This window comes from Antechinus flavipes, chromosome 5 (genome assembly GCF_016432865.1).
Source record: "Antechinus flavipes isolate AdamAnt ecotype Samford, QLD, Australia chromosome 5, AdamAnt_v2, whole genome shotgun sequence".
Classification (NCBI taxonomy): Eukaryota; Metazoa; Chordata; class Mammalia; order Dasyuromorphia; family Dasyuridae; genus Antechinus; species Antechinus flavipes.
Window position 1 is genome coordinate 160,426,406 of NC_067402.1, and position 11,558 is coordinate 160,437,963.

At 35.0% G+C, this 11,558-nt stretch overlaps 1 protein-coding gene across 3 annotated transcripts; it reads right to left on the minus strand.

Moving 5' to 3' along the window:
• Nucleotides 1-1,376: 1,376 nt before the first annotated feature.
• MEIG1 (meiosis/spermiogenesis associated 1) lies at nt 1,377-11,357 on the minus strand. 3 transcript variants are annotated; one of them, XM_052001406.1, is made up of 3 exons: nt 11,031-11,357; nt 4,100-4,269; nt 1,377-1,740 (listed from the first exon to the last, which is right to left on the minus strand). In XM_052001406.1, exons 2-3 carry the CDS (start codon nt 4,235-4,237, stop codon nt 1,612-1,614), a joined length of 267 nt encoding a protein of 88 aa, XP_051857366.1. In that variant the 5' UTR covers nt 4,238-4,269; nt 11,031-11,357; the 3' UTR covers nt 1,377-1,611. The 3 variants fall into 3 exon arrangements, with proteins under 3 accessions (XP_051857366.1, XP_051857365.1, XP_051857363.1); XM_052001405.1 differs by lacking the exon at nt 11,031-11,357 and adding an exon at nt 10,497-10,775; XM_052001403.1 differs by lacking the exon at nt 11,031-11,357 and adding an exon at nt 10,517-10,766.
• Between the last annotated feature and the right edge of the window lie 201 nt (nt 11,358-11,558).

An 11,558-nucleotide genomic window follows, 5' to 3' on the forward strand; every position in this document is an offset into this window, starting at 1 on the left:
GTGGGAAATATAAAAAGCTTGATTGAGTATTGCTTGGGTTTTAGAATACTATTTAGGGGAATGGACAAACAAAAAGATGACAGGAAGCTATAGTTAATCTGATTCTGAATCTCAAAAAATAGAAAGTCACATTCTCCTGTAATCTAAGTACAGAATTTATTAACAGCACTCAAATCACTAATGGAATGCTCATGCACATTAAAAAAAAAAAAAAAAAGATTAAGGAGCTATTTGCTGATGCCTGCCCACCATTCTTGGATCCCCATATTTATTTGTTTTGGAGAATGAAGCCTTATAACTACAAGTCAAACAATTGTCTCTATTCAAACTATAGACCAGTTCTGAATGGAAGAGTGAAGAGTGGGAGGGATTGGAGTTCATGGGGTTTAAAACAGAAACAAACAAATGGGGAGTGAACTTTTTACAAATAAGATTCCAAGTATTTTGAATACTCCAATCATGAGTATTCTATTACTGAAAGCTGTATTGTAGCTTGATGACATGATTTACTCCCTATAAAGCAGGGGGATTGGCAGAGAGGCTGCTCTGATGAATCCAACATTCATTATACATATTTCCTCCTCCTCTCTTGGGGAAGTGTGGTGGAGTTAGGGTTGAAGAAGGAGGAATTGATAAGGTTAAACTGAATCACTAAGGAAAACTGTATAATGGTTATTCTTTAACAAAGTTTGGCTGCCATATAAATCTGCTCAGATAATGATAACTAAAATTTTTATAGCACTTTATATGTGCCAAGTACTTTACAATTATCTCATTTGAGCCTCACAACAACCCTGCATTGTAGGTGCTATTATCTTCATTTTTAAAGATGAGGAAACTGAAACAGTGATTTGCTTAGGATCCCAAAGCTAATAGGTATCTAAGAGAAGATCTGACTGTGTGACCTTGGGCAAATCAACTTAACCCCAACTGCCTCAGAAAAAAAAAAAAAAAAAAGGATCTGAACTTAAGTTTTCCTGATTTTAGGTCCAGTACTCTATAACCTCCTGCTATTGCTTTTTTAGGAACTTGGCTATGTGAGTATCTGAGGTGGTCAGGTTTATGTCTGGTATCCTCAAATAATCTGGTAAGCAGGAAGTTTTTGCCCTACATTTATGCCTTGATAGATTTGAAGAGAAGGTAAAAAGCACTGTGCCAGGTAGAGGGATGCTAATGACAAGGTTTATATCATCTTTTAAAAATTATCTTAATAAAATTTTATTTAGAGTTACTTGTAAACTTAAGTAAATTCAATGGTATGTCAGACATGATTCAAAAGCATGATTCTTTCTAATGTAAATGGGGTTGATTTAATATTGCAACATTCCTGAAAAATAAGTTGTTTTTTAACTCAATCCCCAAAATAGAGAAATAACCAATTTTCTCCTGCTTTATTTTTAGAAGATGACATTTTATTTATTCATTTATCTATCAGCTATTTTAAACTGTGGGGCAAGGTGACTTAAAAAAGAAAGCTTAGTTTCATTACTTTTAAGTTACAAAGTATTTAAGTGAAGAGTACAGTTGGTAATATGACATACATTTTACATGTTATAGCATGAAATTCAGTGGTTTTTTAAAATAAATAACAAAACACACAAGGAAGAAATGCTAATAAGCATAAATTTTAACTTTATGAACCTCCTTGTCTTCACATTCCCTCTGTTTATTATAGTAATAGAAAGTATTATCTCTTCTCTGAAGCTTCTTCACATAGCCTGTCTCTGGCCAACGATCTACCTGTATGCACACACAAAATAATAAAAAAACAACACATTTTTTTATGTACTACTTAAATACAAAAGAAGTCTTGGTATTTTATTATAAGTAATAGTTCAAAAATTTAAAAAGTTAAAGTATTAAATTAACTTGTACAAAACTTTGATTTTTGAACAAAGTTAGAAATACTAACTTTTGGTTAAATAATTTGAATACAAAATATAAAATCAGCGATTTATCATTTCTTCCTAGACCCATAGGTTAGAATCTCTATACAATGTTCAAGATATAAAACATATTTAAGGAAATTCCAATTTCTCATGCTGTCAGGTTAATACAATTTAGATTAAGGAACTTTAAAAATAATTTTGTTCAATTCCATTTTCCCGTAAGAAGCTAATGCCTAGGTATATGAAGCAATTTACCTAAAATGATATTGAAATATTATGTTAGTTACTTGGAAGTTGAATTCAGGTTCTTCAAATCAAGTAGTCTATTACTGAAAGCTATATATTGTAGCTTGATGACTTGTCTCATCAGTATCACTTCTATAAGATGTTATCTTTGGGCAAAGTCATTCCCAAACAAAGATAAATGAGTCTATTGACTTTAGGCCTAAGTTTTGGGAACCAAAAAGATATTTATGGATATAATCTGAGAGGTACCTGGCAGAGTAGGTTCTACCTACCATTAAAAACAAAACAAAATTTGAAGTTCACATATTACATATATACCATTCCACAATCCCACCAATACTTAACACTGTAAGGATGCTTTTCTTCTTTTCTACAAACATTTCTCAGGATATCCTTTTGAAAAAATTTTTGCCCTTAAGGTACATTTTGATGTATAGTCTTTATTAGTTAAAAGATATCTGATTTAATTAGAATGAGTATCTTTTAAAATTAACCCATAATTTAAAAGCCTTTTTGAGTTGTTATGGACAAGCTTCTCCTAATTTACTTAGCTAGACTGGTTCTCCCCAGGCTATACTTCAAGATTTTCAGCTTGGAAGGACTTGCTAAACCTTACTCTCTGAGGCATGATAATCTTCAACAAAAAAAGGTCTCCTTCATTCCATGAATAAGAATATTTCTGGTTTTGCCTGCATAAAAATGTAATCAATCCTTGTTGACTGCTTAAAAGGTGAGGACTTTTAAGTGTGCAAACATTCATTGCTAAAAGAGATTGCTACAGATCTTTGAGGACAGACCTACTTATAAATAAAGAATTAGGGCTTCTTTTAAAACTCCTTTTTCAACTAATTTTGCTTCTGTCTTAAATATTTCAAAAAAACCAAAAAACCTAAAAACTTTTCCTGTGGTGAAGGAATAAAGTCAACTTCAAATATTTACAGTAATGCTGATAAATAAAATAATCATAGATAATTCAATTAGGATTAATAATTTCAAACTCAATTTCTAATCATTTTTTTTTTCATCCTTCATTTTTCCATCCCTGGTTGTTGTTGTTGTTGTTATTGTTGTTGTTTTTTTTGAAGTGCTAAGAACTGATAACAAAAATTAGCTGCATGGAAGAGAAAAATAAGAATCTAAACATACTGAAGATTCATAAAATAGGTAATATGCATGAATTAAATGGGCATTTTGTATATAGCTTCATCTATATGAAAAATTCAAAGTATTTATAAATCTGAAATATTCTTTTATTTATTTGTTTGTTTGGCTGAGGCAATTGGGGTTAAGTGACTTGCCCAGGGACACACAGCTAGGAAATGTTAAGTCTGAGGTCAAATTTGAACTCAGGTCCTCCTGATTTTAGGGCTGGTGCTCTATCCACTGCGCCCCCCCCCCCAATCTGAAGCATTCTTATAAAGAAAAATGTTGACTGCCTAATCAAGATGAATTTCACTGGGTTGGCTGATGTCCACTGTTAATAAATTAGACTCTAGACATTAACAGTAACAGCTAGCATTTATTTCTCATTTTAAGTCTTACAAAGTACTTTACAAATGTTAGTTCACTTGATCTTCCCAACTTCTCATACAGATCAAATATAAGATAGATGCTATTATTAGCTATTTTATCCATGGAAAAATGAGACACAAGAAGTTGAGACTTCTCAGAAGTACATAGCTAGTAAGCATTTAAGGCAATATTCAAACTCAAGTTTTTTTTTTAACTTCAAATCTAATACTCTATCCACCACAAAACCTTGTTGCCTAATTATTCTCATTTTTCATAAATACAAATTCCTTAAAAGAAAAAAAATTGTCAAATTCAAATTTGGAATTCCATTCTTTCTTCTCCAACCCCTTCAAATGTTACAAAGAACAATAACAGAAAAAACATAAATATACTGTTTCTTGGAGATAACATCTGATAAAGGAAAATTATTCTGCTTCTACAATCTACCTTACCATAGCGACTTGCTTCACTTGTTTATATTCAATTTCATCCCGATATCCTGCTTGCTGAAATCTGTACAGATTCTCTATCTCATCTGACCATTTTTTGGCGCGACTTATTGATTTTGGTTTCATGTCAGAACTAGCCATGTCTACAGAAGTTTTACCGCCAGTCTTTTTTTCTGAAAGATGTTAAAACAATATTATCTTATGACATACTACTGAAATACCCCCCCCATATGAAAATACCTAAAAATTTAAAAATACATGTATTTTCCAATATTCCTGTTTGTAACCACTATTGCAGTAAAAAACAATCAACCTCAGATTTTAAGCAAGATTGTGAGGTACAGCAAAGGCCTCTATGCTTTTTCTGAACCTTCCTGAATTCACCTTAATATCTGACACTAATTACCAAGAAGACATTTTAATAAATTATTTCCTAGTCCCCACAACAAAACCTCATTTTATGAAATGTGTACTTAAGTACTTTTCAGCTAAAAGTTTAGAATTCATATACAATTGATTTTAATTAATAGTAAAGGCTTTTAAAATGAGATATTTTTGAGAAGCTTTTAAATTTTTATATTTTCCCCCTGAGGCAATTGGGGTTAAGTGACTTGCCCAGGGTCACACAGCTAGGAAGCGTTAAGTGTCTGAGGTCACATTTGAACTCAGGAACTCCTGATTTCAGAGCTGTTGCTCTATTCACTGCACCACCCAGCTGCCCCAAAAAGCATTTTTTAAAAAAGAACTAAAATGCATCAAATTGGTTACGTTTTTCCACATTGAAGTCCAAAAGTGGCTAGGCCTTCTTTCTTGAAAAACAAAACTGTAATAGATTTATCAACTAAATTCAAAGTTATGGTATCAAAGACATGTTATCTTAATCTTGTATTCTAATCCTGATGATTTGAGCAACTGTATGCTTATTTCTGATACATTTTTAAAAAACAGAACAGTAGAATCTTAAAATATCCCACCAGTCTATATAATAGTATTTTTAAATTATCTGTTTTCCTATTGCCCTTTGTTCCCAGGAAGGAAATGTGGTATCTTCTCTTTTCCCTTCTTTGTTGATGGGAAACTGCTATTCTTGCCACCTGGTCCATTTGCTCAGCTCATTGTGGTACCCAATCCTGAGCCAGATCAACATGAGAACCAAAACTAAGACATAAAGTCCCATGGCATCTATAAGGTGGACTCCAAAGTTACTTATATCACTAATTTAAAGACTATTATATACCCTGCAATTTGAATTCAATTTGACTAATATTTATTAAGGGCCTACTTACTACATTTGAGATACTCTTTGTTAAGTGTGTGGCAATACAGACATATGACACAAATCCTGCTTTTTAAAAGCTTACACTCTGCTGGACAGGTATTCAAATAATATGATATCCTATAATACAGGAGAGAGTAGTATAAGTACAAAGGAGAGTTCTAAGCATAATGCTATGAGAGATTGAAATCATTTGGAGGAGAGAGTGGAAGAACAGGGAGAATTTCATTTTGGAGAAAGAATATAAATTGGGCATGAAATAAAGACCATATAAATAGATGGAAATGAGTATTCCAGGTATGGGGCACAGCACAAGCCAAGATGGAATTGGTAGGGAGAAAGATGTACAATGGCAGTTGAGAGTAGTCTAGTGTATTTGGAACTGAATATTTACAGGAGTATATAGGATGAAATAAAGTTGAACAGGAAGGTTACAGCCAGATTGTGGAAGGATGTGAATACCAAGATCAGGAACTTATATTGTATTTGCTTGGCAACAAGAAAACATTAAAAGGGATTGAGTAGATGGGTTCTTAATCTAAGATCCATGGACCTATAGGATTCCTTGATTGATTTCAGGGAGTCTATGAACTTGAACAGGAAAATTGTCTTTTTTCCCCCACTAACACTAACAAAAAAATTGGCATTTTCTTCAATTATAAACATGGGCAGCAAATTATTCTTCTGAAAAGAGGTCCATAGGCTTCACTGACATAAGGGTCCAGGTTAAGAACATCTGGAACAGAAGAATGACACAATGATAGCATTATGTTATTAAGATCCACTCTAGGTTGCAGGTTGATGTACTGGGGAGTGAACAGATTGGAGGCAGGAAGACCAATGAGATTTTTATAGTAGGCTAGTTGATGATAAGAACCTGAACTAGGATGGCTGAAAAGGGAAGTGGAGAGAAAGTGCCAAAACCAAAAAACAAAAACCATAGAGGTATAAATGAGAGGACTTGGATGTGTGGAGTGAGGGAAAGCAACCTGTCAAGAGAGAACTAGCTAAGGTTAGAAAAATGACTGGAAAAATATGAATAGAAACTTAAGTTAGAAGAAGCAGATCTAGGGTGAAAATGAGTTCAATTTTAGACATAATTAGTTTCAAATGCTAGAGGAACATCAAAGATTAGAATAAAATGAGTACAGTGCTATATGCAGTATACTTCAAATAGTTGTATCTTTCCAACCACATAAACCAGTAAATTAAAAGGAAGGCATTTCGAATTTTCACTGTATCCTCAAAACTATCTTTAATAAAAACATTATTTCCAATGGATGAAATACAGTGAAGACTAACTTCATAAAATGGAAATCTTGAAAATGAGTCATTCTGAATCAGTGTTCATAAAATAGATTATTTACTCTGCTAAAATTTATAAACTCACTTCATCTATCCACTTCTTTTGAACCTTCACTAGTAATTCAGGGCCTCCTTGGCTGGATTAACATGATTAGTGTCCTTGTTTATAATAATTCCTCCATATTCTCTCTCAATCCAGACAATACACTGCTGTCAAAGTGATTTCTACTTCAAATATCTGAATTACTCCACTAAGAAAAAAAAAAGTGATGTTTACTGTCTACCAAATAAAAGTCCTAATTTTTAGCCTAGCATTTTAGATCCTGTGCATTGTTCTTGCCTATTTTCTAGTCTTATCTCATCCTACTCTCATTATACTCTAGATTCCTGCCTAGCCAAACAGGATTACTTGAGGTTCCCTGAACACATTGTGGAGCAGCTAGATGGATAGAGTGCAAGACCCGAGTCAGAAAGACTCCTTTTCCAGAATTCAAATCTGGCCCTAGACATTTACTAGCTATGTGACCTTAGGTAAGTCACTTAACATTGTTTACCTCAATTTCCTCATCTATATAATTAACTGAAGGAGCAAACCACACTGTGTCTGTGCCAAGAATAACCCAAATGGGCTCCCAAAGAGTCAGTTGAGACTCAATACACAGCTTAAGTTTTGACTTTGGTCATTTCCTATTAAGTCTTTCTTTCTACCACTGTCTACTGAAAACCTGTTTTTCATGACCCATTTCAAATGACACAGTCTTTATTAAACCTTCCCCTGGGATAGAAGTGAATTTTTCTTTCCCTGAACTCCGAGTTCTTTATTTGTACTTCTCTTATTAGCACTATTTTAGCACTATTTTGTACTGTAATTACTTGTATGTCATATCTCTAGAGAGCAGGACCAGTTGATTATCTTGAATATCAACAGTATGATGCCTTAAACTCAATGTCTGTTGAATTAATTTGTTTCAATTTTCCAAATAAGACAAACTAAAGCTTGACAAACATATTTCAAAATTAGTGGTATTACTGGGATTAGTTTTAAAAACTTGATCTTTACATACATACATTATTTTGGCTAAAAATAATGCTATATTTGTAGGTATATCCATGTACATATAACATTTAATAGTTCATGTTCTGTTGAGCAATAAACCAGTTCAAAACAGTAAAGATGCTCTTTCTGCAATTCTATTCATTTTAATGGGAAATTAACTTTAAATTCTAATTATAATCACTTACATGTTATCTCGGTTAACTGCTTCATTGTTGAAAAACACACTAAGCACATCCAACAAACAAGCTTGTCCAGGGGAACCTGGACGTACATTCTGATAAAGCAATTATTGAAATGGATATCCATAGAAAAAAATGCTGCCAAGAAACATGCAAAAAAAAATACCAGAGTGCTACTCAGTACATTCAAAACTCTTTTAGGTTTTTACATAAATTTAGCAAGCGTATTGCTTAAAATGATAATACAAAATGAAGCAGCTTTTATAAGTGGTAGGACAGTCATAACTCCAACTGATTGAGATTATTTTTAAAATTTGGCTTTTTAGTACACAATTGGTAGTACTTTTGCTTTGACAGGCCATATTAAATATTGATACATTATAATTATGTCTATATAAACATTTGTCATACTGGTTTTATGATTCTAGAGATGTTTCAAACATATAGAAAACTGTCTTCAAGATTTAACAGGACAGAACATGGATTAAGTGCTAGATGAGGCTAGGAAATTAACATTCTTCTTTATAGAACTGCAAATCCTTGGGATAGATATTAGGCATTTCAAAATTGTTCATTTTCTATTTGCAACAAAATTGTTTCCTCCAAAATCTAAAATGAATGGTACCTAACAATCTTATTGGCAAAAAGCAATTAGAGCTTTAAACTGTGTTAAGAACATTCAGGATTTTGAGACCTAAAGGCATTTACTGTCAGACACAGCAGAATGATAATAACATTTTCAGTTTATTAGATATACATTTTGATTTCTATAATAAAGTGTTTTATTTTTGTAGGATTAAATTTAATGGTAGAAATACTACTTTCCTCTCAAAACATTAACTAATTCAGCACTTTCTACCTTTCTGAAATGGAATTTTCCTATGTTTAAAAATTTTAATATTAACCAGAACTTGCAATTTAGCGTGATGAAGTAGAATCATTTATCTCAGGGCCACTTGAAATAGAACAGGTGTGGCCTAGAGTTCTCTTTTTTCACTCTTTTCTGTTCTTCTCTACCAAACTATATACTAAAACTTCTCTACCAACTGTATATCCCAAAAGTACTTTCCCCACCTCTTCTATTTACTGATGAATCCCTGAAGGACACTGACATTTTTCTTTTATAAAATAATATAAAATATTAAATTTAAATACAATTTTATTTCCCCCCAGTAACATGTAGAATCAATTTCTAATATTCATTTTTGATACTTACATTTCAAGTAAATTTCTTTATTACATTTCTATCAAAATTAAAATTCTTAGACTCTTACTACTCATCCTGTTCCCCAGAATAATATAAGCTGTTAAGAGGCTGAATAGAAAATGAGTGGCATGGAAACTACTCACATCCAAAATAAGTGAATGTGTCTATACCTATAAAGGATTGTAAATTGAGAATAATGAATCATTAACTCTGGACATGACGGAGTTCCAGTGGCAGCTTTAAAGTCCCAACTTCAATTACCTAAAACTAGTTCATCAGCACTTAGTGACACTTCCTACCCTCCTCTATAACCTATTAGTGCCCTGGACTTCTCTTCGTTCACTTTCTCCCATACATCATTCCCCTTAGGAACCCAACTTCCAACCTGATAATCAGCTCATCTGATAAACTCATTGCATTAAAGTAGAAGGTTTTAGAAGTTCTTCAAAGTTCTTAGTCCAGTTCATAGGCCATTGGGTGCTGTTATGAAAAGGGACTTCTGAAGATAATAGATAAAAATGGCTCGCAATTATATGCATTTTAAGTTACAAAACACTTTATATACACATCTCCTTTGTTCCTCACAACAACCCTGTGAGGTAGGTAGAGCAAATATGACTAGATCTATTTTAAAGAGTAAACTATGGCTTGATAAACCGAAGTGATTTTTCTAAGGCCACAACTCTCCCAAGGGACAATACCAGGATTCACAATCAGATCTGAACTCAATTCTTTTTCAATTCCCAAACTATACTGTTTGATTTTTCTACTGTGTTGTATAAACTAATGTAAATGAGGCTTCTGTATAAAATGTTTGATATCAATTGGGGGGGAAAATGGATAAAACATAGTAAAAGTCTTAAAAAAAATTACCACTCTGAAATATTCCCAAAAGGCTCTTCTCCTTTGAGATTATTGATCCCTATGCATTATATAAAGATTGACTCCACAAACAAGATCTCCTTTCCCCCGCTGAGTCGGGATAGCGCAATTGGGGTTGAATGTTTTAGAACAATTTCTCTGAGGCCACTGACAACAAACCTTACTTAGCTCACCCACGTTCTTTTTCGTGGGTTTCAAAGAGACTGACATTACCAAAAAAAAAAAAAAATGGTAAAGGGATAAGTATGGCGCGGAGGGAGCCCCAGCTCGGATCACGGAGCATGTGGGGAAACAAAGGCCAGTGGGTAGACAGAAGTTTCCTCGTCTCGCGGCTCCGGGCAGGGATGAGGAAGGGGCGGAGCCCAGGGGAGGGGCCTACACGGGATAGGGAGGCCTTGAGGGGAAAGCAGCATCCAAGCCCGCCAGAGCAGCGTCCCCTGCCGACTGCCTTCCTTCCCCTCTTGGTTCCCATTGCCCAGCTGATAGTGAGGTACCCGGGCTGCCGGTTACTCACTGCCGATGCCCTGTGGCACTGAAAGCTTGGGTGGAGGTGGCGCTGGAAGTGATTCTTCAGGATTCTGGGACTTCTTAGGCCAGCAAAGAGACAACGGCTGCCCTGGAGCCCTCCAGCCTCGTAGCAATCCGGAAGCTCGCTCGAGGCTGAAACCAACGGCTCTTCCTTTCACTCAGTCTCCCGTGCGCCTGCGCTAAGGAAACCGGCGCGTTTGAAAGAGCGCTCCCAAAGAGGGAGCCTGGCGCCGCAAGTTGTGGAGCTTGCTCCCTAGGTGACTACTCGCTCCGCCCACGCCAGGCGCAGGCCGCTGGCATTGTCGCGAGAATTCTCCTGGGTATTCATTAACTTCGCAAGACACCTTGTAGTTAGTCTGTCGTTTAAGCTCCCAGCTTCCTCGTTTGAAAAGCAAAACAAAGTAACCAAAACCCCCCAAAACAAAAACCACCAAACCAAACCAAACCAAAAAACACTACTGCACAGGTAGGGGAGGGGCTCAAAATACAATGACTCTTACAGTTGTGAGGTTTCTTTGAGACAGCGCTGGTTTTGTAGTCTGCAAATCGCGCCATTGCCACTCAGTATGACCAATTGTCAAGTTCCTTCATCTCTGCACTTCCAAGTCCTCATCTATCAAATGGTGGGATAGGGGTGGGGGACAACAAGATGGCCTCTAAGGCAGGAGTTAGCTCTGAACCTACGTTGTAGAGGCAGCGTGATCAGAATGCACCTGGCGGGGCCATGGACAGGACTTTGGCAACCCTTCAGACTTAGTTTCTGAAGTTGGCACTTCACTTGATGAAGGGTCAAGTCTGTAGCGGTAAATTCTTGATGTATTGTTGAATTAAGAGAAAGCCTCCCTTCCTGTCTCACAACTCCAAAACTTCCAAATTATATCGAATAAAAATTGGACTTGAAATAACCCTAATGCCACTGGGGGTGGGGGTGGAGGAAAAAAAAAAAAAAAAAATCCTCTAAATACCGTATATACTCTAGTATAAGCCCACACGAATATAAGCTGAGGCCCCTAATTTTAACCTAAAAA

Excerpts from the sequence above, each read along its gene's own strand:
- MEIG1 (XM_052001406.1), bottom strand. The coding sequence starts at position 4,237 with ATGGCTAGTTCTGACATGAAACCAAAATCAATAAGTCGCGCCAAAAAA. Across the intron at positions 1,741-4,099 it reads AAGTGAAGCAAGTCGCTATG|GTAGATCGTTGGCCAGAGAC; the intron begins GTAAGGTAGATT and ends GTGTGCATACAG.